The 12,839-nt window shown below is 36.8% G+C and overlaps 1 protein-coding gene across 2 annotated transcripts in view; it reads left to right on the top strand.

The window, feature by feature from the left end:
- Positions 1-8,204, top strand: part of opn4b (opsin 4b) — a 33,750-nt gene extending 25,546 nt beyond the window's left edge. For both annotated transcript variants that reach the window (XM_085360909.1, XM_085360908.1), the window contains exons 10-11: positions 1,939-2,010; positions 8,004-8,204. In XM_085360909.1, coding sequence (XP_085217035.1) covers positions 1,939-2,010; positions 8,004-8,204 — 273 coding nt within the window. The remainder of the gene's footprint in view (positions 1-1,938; positions 2,011-8,003) is intronic.
- Positions 8,205-12,839: the final 4,635 nt, after the last annotated feature.

The raw sequence follows: 12,839 nt of genomic DNA, 5'->3' as shown, positions 1-12,839 counted from the left end.
TATGATTGATCACTCTTAATGCACTCACATGCACAAGACCACCTTAAACTGAGAGCTTCCATTGTCCTGTGTTACCCAGTGTTGCAACTGAAACCACCATGTAATTGAATCATCATGAAAATCTATATTTTAACTCATAAACCATTTTAAACCATTTTTAATTAAAATAAATTAATGTTTAGTGTTTAGAAATTAATGGCTCATTGGCTGGTGTAGGAAAAAAATTATAAACCTCTCAATTCTGACATGTTCAGAAGCTGATTAACAACAATTTATTATTTAACAGCTTGTTCTGAATAATTCCTCAGTATCATCTCACATTCTTGTGTCAAGTGTCGCCCAGACATTTTATTTGTTTCATAAAAACCTGAAAAAAAGCCTCATGCTGTTGACAGGCCAGTGATAGCAACAGGTCTTTTTATGTGGGACATGCAGTATATGGAGCATTTCCGTCTCCCTCTAATCATCTTAGTTCACAGGAATAAAAATAATACAAGCAATCCACATGTATGCATGATGCAAACACACACATGCAGGCAAACCGCCACGCAGGTCAGGTTCACTGAGGACTCTGATACAGAGGGTGCAAACACTAATCCAGTAATCTGGGACTTTCAGACTTAATCCACAGTTTGCATGATGCGGCCCCGTGTTTAAAAGTACTGCACTTGTTGGCAGTGGAAGAAAGCCCCTGACTGCTACCTCCATCTTTAGTCAGTAGTTTGTATACATGTTTACATGACATATACACTCACACACTGTTACCTATACACAGTCATCATGACTGTCAATTTCAATTTATGAGAGTGTTTAAGAGGGCTGGCATTTTAACTGTACGATTATTTTTGTTGATATAGTTTGTTGTGCTGTTAAACTGCACTGAATTAAACAAGGTCCTGTTATTTAGCCTAGCATCAGTCAACATAATAAAATTTAAGTAAAAGACTACTTTGAACAGATAAGTATAAAGACTGAATTGTTTCTTCCATTTTCCTATTGAGCTAGCCAACCTGCTGTTTTACTGAGACATCATGAGCATCCAGCTCAAATTAAAGATGTGGATTAATTTTGATGGTGAGAAAGAGCATTGAAAATTACAGGGTTTTTAATAATTTTTGAGACATTCTGATGACACACTGATTCAGATTTCAAAGGGCAATAAAAAATAAAAAATAAATATATAGATAGATAGATATATATAGATATCTATATATATAGATATATATAGATATATATATAGATATAGATATAGACATATATTTATAGATATATAAAATGTATTAAAATTTCATAGCAATCATTATATATATCCAAACTTAAAAAAAAAAAAAGAAATTATGAGTTTCTTTTTTGCATTGTTGTGAAATATAACGTTTTCACATGTTATAAAGACGAATATTCAGAAATTCTAAATAAGAATAATAGTTTAGTGTGTGTGCACAAATATGTTAAATTGTAGGAGTGATGGCCTTTTTGTTCATATTTTAATGAGCTAATACTTGTAGATTATTTTATGTATCTGTCTCAAATTACAGATCCTGATTCAATATTCATGGCAAGAAAGACCAGTGAAAATTTTAGGAATTTATCTGTGATCGTTTTTGTGTTATTCATTTTCTGAGTGCAAAAAAATGGTCTGAAAGTGGGTTGTCTGACCATTTTTAAAATATATTTTTACCAGTGGTTTGAATATTTGCAATTCTGGTTTTATATACCCATATTTAGACCGACTTTAAAACTTTTTTTATGCAATTGGGGCTGCTTAATTAGAAGACGTTCTAATAATTTGCTGATTTGAGAGGGACCGATCCTCATGTTTTCCTGCTTTTTTGGGGCGGGTCTGCATTCAGTAAAAGTTACCTGAAGGCCCAAATAGCACAAAAGCTGTTGTGAGTATAACTGATAATAAATGGCTGTGTTTATGTGCACACTCTTCAGGCTCTGACAGAACCTGAAGGCATCTCCATGTCGGACATCAGTCTGCAGCCAACCAGCAATCTGCCAGCTTCTGTAAGAATCCACCGATCACCCTTTTTCTTTTTGCCACACATGTAGTAAATAGTTTTTTTCTACTAATAAATAGTATCTGTGTACATTAAACATACATATACAACCTCCATGATCCAAAAACTTCTAGAAATGTTCTTTATCCATCCTCTCAGAATAACTGTAAGAACATCATATAGTACAAATCATTAGTTCACCTTTATTTTTTAATGTTGTTTTTTCTAGCATGTGTACTTCCGTCCATTATGGTTTGGTCCAGCTATTAATTTGGTTTATCACAAACTTCAAACTAAAGTACTACAGTATGAAGCACATTCTCAGGGCAGTGGATTCCTGCCAACATAACAAAAAAAGCAATCTTCATGTTTTTTATTAAACATGTTCCACATTATATTGAAAAATCTTGATACATACTCTGCTAAATTATTTCACTTTACCAAGATTCCTTTCCTCTTACATCACATTAGCTTTTCATGTTGCTGCAACAAGGACAAGACACAGTCAGGATGTTTTTGTGTATCATGGCTTTGGACTGCTTTCATACTCTTTTGTGCTCCTGGAATTCAGGGCCACCGTACAGATTAGATCAGTGGCTATCAATGGGAAAAGGATCCAGTCAACACATCAGTTGCTTTCATCAGATTAAGTCTGTATGTTGTTACAAGCACAAGTACTTATAAGCTGAAAATGCATAACAGTGCTGCATGTTTCCCTGTGCCTGGATTGTTTTTTCCCATGTTAGGTTAATTGAGGTTCTAGGCTGTAGGTATGGATTTGAATGTGAATTAACAGTCTCTGTGTTGTTGCTGTGATGGTCTGGTGATCTGTCAGACTGGCATTCAGCAGTTCAGTACGGTGATTAGTAAATGTACAGTTTTCTTTTGTCTGCTTGTAAACTTTTCACTACATGATTCAGTAGCCGGTGCAATCACCATTAGCAGCAATAACTTGAAGTAATCATTATTTTGTATTAGTAATTCGGTTTTTCACATTGTTGTGGAGGAATTTTGGCCCCCTCTTCTTTCCAGCATTGCTTTAGTTCATTGAGGTTTGTGGGCATTCATCCACAGATCTCTTAATGTCCTGCCACATTTCAATCGTTTTAAGTTCTGGACTTTGATTGGGCTGTGCTGCCTTCTTTCTAGAGAAAAGATATTACTTTTGGCAGTTCTTCCAAACAAGACATACTTTTTCAGTCTTTCTAATTGTACTGTTATGAACTTGAACATTTTACATGCTAACTGAGTCTGAGTCTGAGTCTGAGATGATCTTTCTCTGAGCATTGAATTGCGTATCCACTGGTCTGAATGTTCCAGACATGCAAACTGCTAAAACTTCAGCTGCTATAGAGGTGTTCACACTGATGATCAATTAGTTGTGTACAACTGATTAACAGCGCCTGACTGACACTTACTTTCCTAATTCCTACAGAAGAAGTAATGGTTTTAAATTTTCTTTTTCATCGTGGGGCTGACTAGATTTGTTGCAGCAGATGTATTTTTCTGTTCATATTAAGTTACTTCAGCATAACAGTATTTCACTTAACATTGTTTGAATGTATGAATATACACAGATTAAACCATAAAATGACATTCCTGCCAGTGCCAGTGTTTATGCACAACTTAACCTTGTTCAAGGAGTTTTCAGTATTTGTTGCTGTTGAATGAGAAGCCACTTCTTGCTCAATAACTTTGATTTAATTTTTTTTTTAAGTTTTAAGAAAATCAAGAACGCTTTGTGTTTTAGCCTGACCTCTCAACAAGTAACCTTCACCATTTAAGCCAACTCTGCAGTAATGAGGGCGGAGGACAAGAGACGCATTATGCACAACATCAGTGTGCATGCTTAAGTATGCTTGGGCAAGATCTGAACTCGGAACAAGATCAGCAACTGTGTGTGAAAGTGGCCGATAGAAACAATTATGAGGCATTTTGTCTAAAGTGCTTTGATTTTTTTCAAGCCAAGTAGCAAAGCACTTTATAAGAACCAGTTCATTTACTGTTTACAACAAAGGTTATTAAGGTTCCTTAAAGTGAAAAGCTCACTGCCTAATTAGGAGGTATCGCTCTGCCTCTAATTTCAGCTTCTCTCTTGGGCTGTGTCTTTGCATCAAAAAGGTTCTAGTAATTTCCTGGCTGGCTGGGGCTTTTTCGTGCTTTGGTCAGTTGGGTTAATTGGTGATTCTAAATTGGCTATGGATGTAAAGTAGATCAAGTGGGTAGACCAAAGTCCTGTCTGTGTGGGTAAATGTGCATTGCACTCCAAAGACCTCTGGCAGGTCAGTAAGACTAAATGTCAGTCTATTTCCATTAACCTCTGCTCATTTTGTAATGAGAATGAATGCTCTATTCACAGAAATCCAGGAATCGGAATACTTTGAATCAGGCTTTGAAAAAGTAAATCGTGGCCAGTGTTTCAGTTAACAATGCAGAGGGGCAGTTGTGTCCTAATTTCACTGTAGTTACAGTGTAGACTAGCTGAAAGCAAATGGCATATATTGGTACAAAGATTGTGGATGACTGTGTTATGTTAAGCTCATGGTCATGTGATCACCAAAATAACTCTAATGGTCCATCCATCGATCTCTTATCCAGCTTGTGTCAAACTGAGGCTGGAGCTGAGGCTGAAGCTGAGGCTGGTAAAGAGGAGGAAAACCGTACGTCACTCTATCAGAGAGACATCAACAAGTTACCTAACATCCACGTCTTTGGTTTGTGGGGGAAAACCCACTCAGGCACTGGTGGATGTGCAACCTCCTGCTTGGCAGATAACACAGGAAATCTTTAACCCAGCTGGAGGTTCAAATCCCACTGGGATGAAAAGGAAACATTGCTAAATTCTGCATAACTGTGCATCAATGTAATAATTAGTTTTTGGTTACTTAAAAGGAATGATATTTGGTGTACATAAAACAGAGCTACTTTTCTTTCCAATAAATGCAAATCATTGTATTTGCTGTGTTTATGGATTTTTTTAAGATATTTACATATTTTAACATTTATGATCTATGCATTGGAAAATTGCTGGTTTACACAGGTATGATATAGACTAGGGTATTTTTTCACAGCACGTTTGTAAATTATATGGAAAAGGAGGAAAACTGTAAGGATAATCAATGCCGTTAATGATAGCTGTATTCCATTTAGATGAGCTAAATAAGGGGATGGTAATGGTACATAGTGGTTCACTGATGAGAGTCTGACTTAATAGAACAGTGTTATCGTTAACATAGCACCACTTGTGTTTTTCCTGCTATAATGAGTCAAAATATGTGCAGAGAAGAAGGTTTGTTGGCAATAGTTTGATTTTTTGTCACCACTTTAACATTTAAATAATATTTTCTATCAGTCTTTCCCAATTGTCTGCACTAATTTTTTTTTAGGTTTAGTTTTAGGCTGACTGTGTAGCTGAATAGGCCAATAACTTAAAATAAGAGGACAGTAATTTAAAATGATTGGCAAATATCTTTAGAAATGTTTTCTTTTGCCGAGTCTAGGAGATTTAATTAGCCGTGCTTTCTGTCCATTCATGGTTAATTCATTTCCTGCTGCTATGACGCTGCTTTATTAATCGAACCTTGTAGAATATCAAAGGCATGAAGGGTGCTTCTTGTCAACCTTTCTCTCACTATCCACACCCAAACCTATAATTAGAATATAACATAAAAATAAGTCATATTTTCATATTATTAGCACTTGTGGTTCATAAAGATGAAGATGAAAAAATATTGCCAAGAACAACCTGAGTTTGAACAAGTTACTGAATTACATTCACAGAGAAATTTTTAATGGCAACTTTACAACATAAAGTATATAAAATGTCTAAAATGATTTACTTGTTACATGTGGTGTAATTTGAGTGTATTTAGCTCTTTCTCATGTTGTAGGTGTCCAATACAGCTATTTGGTCAAAAGTAAGGTACCCTTTGGCATTTATACTGCATTTGGACAATGTAACAACTTTTTTTCCCCTGAATCATATCTATCCTATCAAAGTGAAAGTAAAAATAGACTGACTTGTTCCTCCAAAATCCTGCTAATTTTGTATCCATTTAACCATTACCAAATTTTATGGATACAGTAGAGAAAGTGAAAAAAGAAAAAAATACTACTACTATGAGGAATATAAATGCTCGATTCAATTCATTTACTTCAAGGCACTTTATATTGTCAGGCAAAGACCCTACAGTAATACTGAGAAACTCCTAAGAATCAAACAAACCCTTATGCTAAAGCACTTGGTGACAGTGGGAAAGAAATACTCACTTTTAAAAGAAATAAACCTCCAGCAGACTCAAGGGTGGACAACAATCTGCCACGACCCTTTTAGGGGTGAGGAGAGGAAGACAGAACAAAAGATATGCTGTGAAAATGCACAGAGGGGTATAAACACATAGAAAACAAAAAAATTGGAGGAAGAAGAAACACTCTGGAAAGTTCCCAGCAGCCAAAGCCTAATGCAGCATAACTGAGTGAAGATTAAGGGTTACCTGATCCAGTTCTAACTATAAGCTATATCAAAAATCAAAGTTTTAAAACTAATCTTAAAAGTAGAGAGGCTTTTTGTCTCCTGAATCCAAAGAGTGAACTGAAAGCTGAAGGCTATGCCTCATATTCTACTTTTAAATGCCCTAGGAATCACAAAAAAAGCCAGTAGTCTGGGAGCAAAGTGCTCTATTGGGGTGATGTGATACAATGAGGTCTTTAAGATAAGATGGAGCCTGATTATTCAAGACCTTTTATACGAGGAGAAGGACTTTAAAATACATTCTGGATGCAATAGGGAGTCAGTGAAGACAAGACAATGTGGGTGAAATGACCTCTCTCTTTCCTGTCCCTGCAGCAGTTTTGATCAACTGAAGGCTTTTCAGGGAGTTTTCAGGGAGTTTTTCAGCACAGCCGGATAATAACGGATTACAGTAGTCCAGCCTAGCAGCAACAAATTCATGAACTAGTTTTTCCTTACTATGTTACTGGAGCCCAAGGTAATGCCATCCAGAACAAGTATCTGGTTAGACATGATATCTCCAAGTTTTTTAGGGCCAAGTGCAATAACCTTTGTTTCATCTGAATTTAAAAGCAGGAAATTTGAGGCCATTAGAGGTCTCTGAAACAGTTTAACTAATTAGTGTGTGTTTTCTGAGTTCATGGATAGATAAAGCTGGGTTACATCTGCATTGTAATTCCTTTGAATGACACTGCAGATAATCATTTAGAATGCAAACAGAACTGATCCTCACATAGAACCCTGTGGGACTCCATAATTACCTTTTGTGTGTGAATATACCCCTGTGGGTAAACTGCCCTATTTTCTGAAAACACTTTCCCGATGAGTTTATGAGCCCCGTCGCGCTCTTCAGATAATACTGAATAAAAAAACAAGTCCATACAGGTCTACTCAATTGTCAATTCTGCAGTACACACACAGGATTGAAACATTGTTTCCCCCACTTATGGTGTGCAACTACAAATTAAAAGATCTAATCAAGTCAAGAGCTATAACTGCTCTGAACCTCTATTGTGCTCCTGGTCGGGCTATTGCTTGGAACAGGAACAAGACAACTGCTATCTTTAGTATTACAAAATTCTCCCATTGATTTCTTTTTAGTAATAGTGTGCACTTCCTATACAAAAGCACAATTATACTTAAATATACTCAGCTACACTACTTTGTACCTCTAGAGAAGAACTATTGATTTCGTGAGGTTGACCAAGTTAAACTATCAAACTTCATTAAGGGCTCTGTCAGAAAGCCAGTCATCAATCTATCCAATCAATACCTTTGATCAGCCGTGTTGCTCTAGCAGATTAAGTGGAAAAGAGCTGTGTTAATGTAAACTGGACAAACATCTGATAACATTTTATTCAGTGCTTTCTTAACTAGCAACTCTCTGTTTCATTCCGTTATTCAAATTTCCAACCACTGACTGACAATGGGAATGATAATACGTGAACACCTGAACACCTCTTCTTGTCTCTCGCTCTCTGTTTGCACAGCTGGACAATGTCATGACGGAGTCAGGGCCAAGGACTGTGTGCAAGACCACATCGTCTGTCATCGTCACCTCCATATCCAGCCCGTCAATATTGCACAGTCCCCCAGGTTACCATGGCAACTTCAAATTGACCAAAAGTCACAGCCCAGTTGCCAAGGAGACCCTTGACATAGCCATGCTGGAGACAACAGCTTTACCATGAACAGCCAGAAAGGAGTGAAAGCGTGTGAAAGTGTGCGTATGTATGCTTCAGTATTTCTCCCCAATTGGGAACTTTTCTTACTAGCATGCTGTTTGCGGGTTATGATAACTGTGGACCCTAGCATTGTTTTTATGCATGCAGTGTACAAGTATGTGTGCGTGTGTGCCCAGTAAATTTATGCATGTGTTTGCACTCATTTGGATTTTTGTCATTTCTGACATATCATGGTGGCTGGAGATTGTCTGACCTTTCTAGACATGCTTTCCGGTCATACTTTGTGAGATTTGCCATAAACGGAGATGTTCTTTCTGAATTATTTCAATTTCAAAGTGAAATGTGAATATTCTTTATCTTTACATACAGAAGTCGAATGGCTACTGATGTCATCAGTTTATTCTGTGGTGTTACAACTGAAAGTTTTAAAAAATGTTGAGATTTTATTTTGTGCATAGCGTTTATGTTAATGCGTAGCTACGGAAAAGTGTCAGAATCCTACTTTTGAATTAAGAACCTATTCATGCAAATGAAAAGCATGTTTTCAAACCAATTCTACAATAAAATAGAATCAGAGTTCTTGTTTTTCTTTTACAGTGTTTGCCGATTAAAGAATGTACTCTAAATGATGTATCTAGTATAAATAATGGACCAGACATTTTGTATATTAAAACTGATTAAAATGACTGCTGATAATGTGGAAAAACTGGGCGCACTACTGATCTCACACGTTACCTATTTAAGTCACGTTAAAATTGTAGTGTTCAGCTCCTGCTCCATCTGTACCCACACAGTGTTTGCTGAAAAGCTCTACGTGTTGAAACCTGCTGAAATTTCAGAATGACAGAAACAAAGTACAAAACTTTAATGAAAAGTGTAAAAAAAGATATACAAAGGTCCTCCACAGTTAGGAATTCACCTATGAAGATTAAAGCATTTTTTGTGACTAATCAAAATCGAAAACCTCGCCCATACCCACCAATATTCCACTTCAAGGTTATCCCCCTTGAGCACCAATGGATGGCTTTGAGCACTTCTGCTATTTTTAGATTGCTCTATGCAATTTTTGTATGCCCACACTAACTAGTTAACCACTTCTATTGTTCAAATTAAATTTCACTTTGAACAACACAAGTTCACAAAAAGCCAAATCTGCTGAGTTAGGCCTCACGCCGAGAAACTGCTAACAACTGTTTGGCAACCAATGGAAGAGCAAAATAAGTAACCTGGCAAATACTTGCCAGGTTAGAGAATACCTACCTACTTTTCAACCAGTTAAGTGAAACTGGTTGAACAGAGATATATGGTACTGCAAGAAAACCTCCTAGAAACTGCTAGCAGTTTTAAGTCAAAGATGTAACTTTTGAAACGTGTTGATTTCAACAGTAAGGCACAGCTTTAACTTTGAAGATGAACATTCTTTGTTTCTCGTTTGCATTATAAGGTTCACTGCCACATGGTTGTTAGTTAGCAAGTGTTTGCAGGCAAATCAGCGCAAAGCAGCAACAAGGAGGTTTTTTTCAATCAAAACCCTCTTAACAATTTATTTCACCTAACAATTGCTAGCAACCACAAAGTCATTGGGGTAGTACAACCAAGTCTGAAAAGTTGAATGTGGCTTGTAGTGTAAAGTGCTTTGAGTGGTTAGTGAAACTTAAAAAGCACTATTTAAATGCCAACCTTCTCCACATGATAGCTAGTTTAGTTTTGCACAGAATTTGAGGTCTGCTGTCTCGAGGCCGTCAAAATTTGATTTCTGGGGACAGAATGTAGCAGGAGTGCTGGAACCCATCTGATTGCACACAAGGACATGGCCTTAGAAGGATTAAATTAGAAACCGATTAATTAAAAAACAAATTAAAATGCACCTGCTGGATTTGTACCACTGATTACATCTTTATCTGACTTAACATTAAAAAACAAGTAACAAAACTTTTATTTGACATGTTTCTAGACTTGGCAATCAGACACACATATACACACATGTAACAGGACAGAAGAGAAGAGTAACTTTGTCATTGATTTTTCCATTCATGGTGACATCAAGCAATACAGATCATACTCAGCAGGTCACAAATGGGTTACAACAGAACAGCAGGTCACCCAACAACACAGTATGAGCGTGTTTGCACGTGTACTGGATGTCCTAGTGTATTTTGCATCACCCCAGATGCCATAATTTAACATATAGATGTATAGGTGACAGTTTGTGAAATCATTCTTTCCCCTAAACATGTTTAGTTCACTTTAGTTTAGTACCGTTATCTCACAAATACAACACTGTTTGTCCACCTCCATACGTGTCCAGTTCCTTTTGAGAGTCCTCAGGTTGCTGCATCATTGACTATGATTGTAAAAACCTTTTTCTTCATGCCTCAGCATAAAATCTAACTCTTGATGTCATTTCTGTCAAATAATGTATTGCGGATTCAAATCTTAGCTAAAAATGCAAGACTTTTTAAAATCTGTTTTCATTATTCCTCATTTGTCTTGTAGTATCTGTTAATGAATGTATTAAAAAAAATACATATTTGAAATATTATGACATGAAAAATGTAAATATTATAAATATGTTGACTTTAAAATCTGCTTTGATGAAGTGAAGGTAAATTTGTTTTCTTTGTATAAAATGTTTTGTGTTGTTTTTATTTATTTTTCTAAATAAAAGATCTTGCTAAATTCTGGAAGGTTGGTTTTGTGATCTTTAAACTTAGTATGTCTTAACTCTTATAGTAAACCATATGCTCTTAAAAATTGCCATTACCAAGTGCTGAAGTGATTTTGTTCAGTTTGTTAAATCTCCAAGCGTCAGATGGTTTTATTCAGTTTTAAAAACTTGGTCTCAAAAGGCAAAACGTTTGTAAGATATTAAAGGTATTTCACATGCATTAATATGCCCATGTGCCCATGTTAGTCTTTTTTCAGTTTAATTTCAGTTGTCTTTAAACACATTACTTAAGTCAACATAAGATGACAATGATGATGATGGATACTTTATATATCATATATTTGTGAAATTCTTATGTTAAGTGAAATTAATGATTAAATGTGGGTTAAAAGAGTTCCGGAGATCTCCCTGTGGACAGTTACCAGAACAGGAAGTGGTGTAATAAAGGTGCTCTGTTGCCTGTCCACTAGGTGGTGCAGTGGGTGGTCAAGATTATGCATGATGGACAACAGTTTGTTCCGTGACCTCTTCTGCACCGCAGCTTCAAAAGTGTCCACTGTCCAGCCAATCACTGCTAATCCTGATCAGTTTATTAAGTCTGTTGGCATCATCAGCTCCACTGCTGTTCTCCCAGCAGATTGCAGCAAAGTAAACTGCACTCACCACAACAGACTGACAGAAAATCTCCATCATTTTCTGGACATATTGAAGGATCTCTGATTAGTAAACAGAGCCTGCTCATCCCGTCTGGTATACAGCCTCTGTGTTGTTCATTTTAACTCCACTTAAAGACTTAATTTTGTCCAGTTTGCCCAGAATTTCTTGTGTGTCGGATCTCTCAGGTGTCTCTTAATGGTGCCCTTCAATGTGTGTCTGTAAGCTGTTGTGCATAAGTGGTATGAGAAACAAACAGAACAAATGAGCTTCAATGACATCTTTGCTATGTGATCATGCTTGTTATTCATTGCAGGAAAGTAATTTCCGAAAAGTGTTCACACTCATGTGAGTGTGTGTTTCACACTCCTCTGAGACATTCTTAGTCAGTTTGTTTTTCATTGCTGACACATGCATAGGATTCATCACACTGTAGATAAGCCCTAATTATACAGTAACAAGTGTATTTACAGCTCATGCACATCAAGAAAATAATAGAATACATAAATGCGCACACATTTGCATGACAAACTAGCCAATCCCATTCACCCATTCCAAATACAAGAACGTTCTCCAGCGGCATTTAAGACACACTGCACAGCCAACAACACTTCACAACAGTATAAAAACACTTTTGGTGTAAAGTACTCTAAAAACACAATGAATAAAAATACATTTATAACAACAGCGGGCAGTGAGAACCCCTCCAGAAAAAAAGTGTGTGTTCAGGTCACTTTAATTTTTTTATATAAATGCTGCAAAAGCCAGTATATTGAGCTTTATTCTGAGATAAGTATACTTAAACTCTAGTGTCTCTTCCATGCCCATTGAGGACATCCATCCATCCATGCATGCATACTCTTCTGCTTGTCCTTATCAGGGTTGTGGGTGGTCTGGTGCCTATACCAGGTATAGGCACCAGACCGCCCGCCAGAGTTAGGCCCTCTGACCACCGTATACTGGTGGCAGTATAGGAATAAAAGATCGCTGACTGAAAACTCTTCCCTGGAACTGAATGTGAGCCCAAAACCTTCAGCTGTTTTCAAATATCTTATTTCTCTTTTTTGGACAGGTGTCTGGGATAGATTAAAACCAGGCGTGATTGTGCTCTAATTCTATCAGAGAGGCCCAGTATGTGACCACGCCACATACATGACTAAGAAATATGATTTAATCAAGTGGTGTCAAAAATGTTTGACAGATTTGTGCGAGTATCATCAAGGTGAATCCATAATCACTGCTGAGCACTGCCTCGAGGAGTAGATTGGCCAGGCTGGCTCAACTTCACTTATTGCTGTTTTTCCACACCACATGCACAT

The sequence above is a fragment of the Diplotaxodon limnothrissa genome, linkage group LG8, assembly GCF_057381915.1.
Source record: "Diplotaxodon limnothrissa isolate DT_005_m linkage group LG8, D_limnothrissa_male_GT1.1, whole genome shotgun sequence".
In the NCBI taxonomy this organism is placed as follows: Eukaryota; Metazoa; Chordata; class Actinopteri; order Cichliformes; family Cichlidae; genus Diplotaxodon; species Diplotaxodon limnothrissa.
This window is presented reverse-complemented; position numbering and strand designations above follow the sequence as displayed.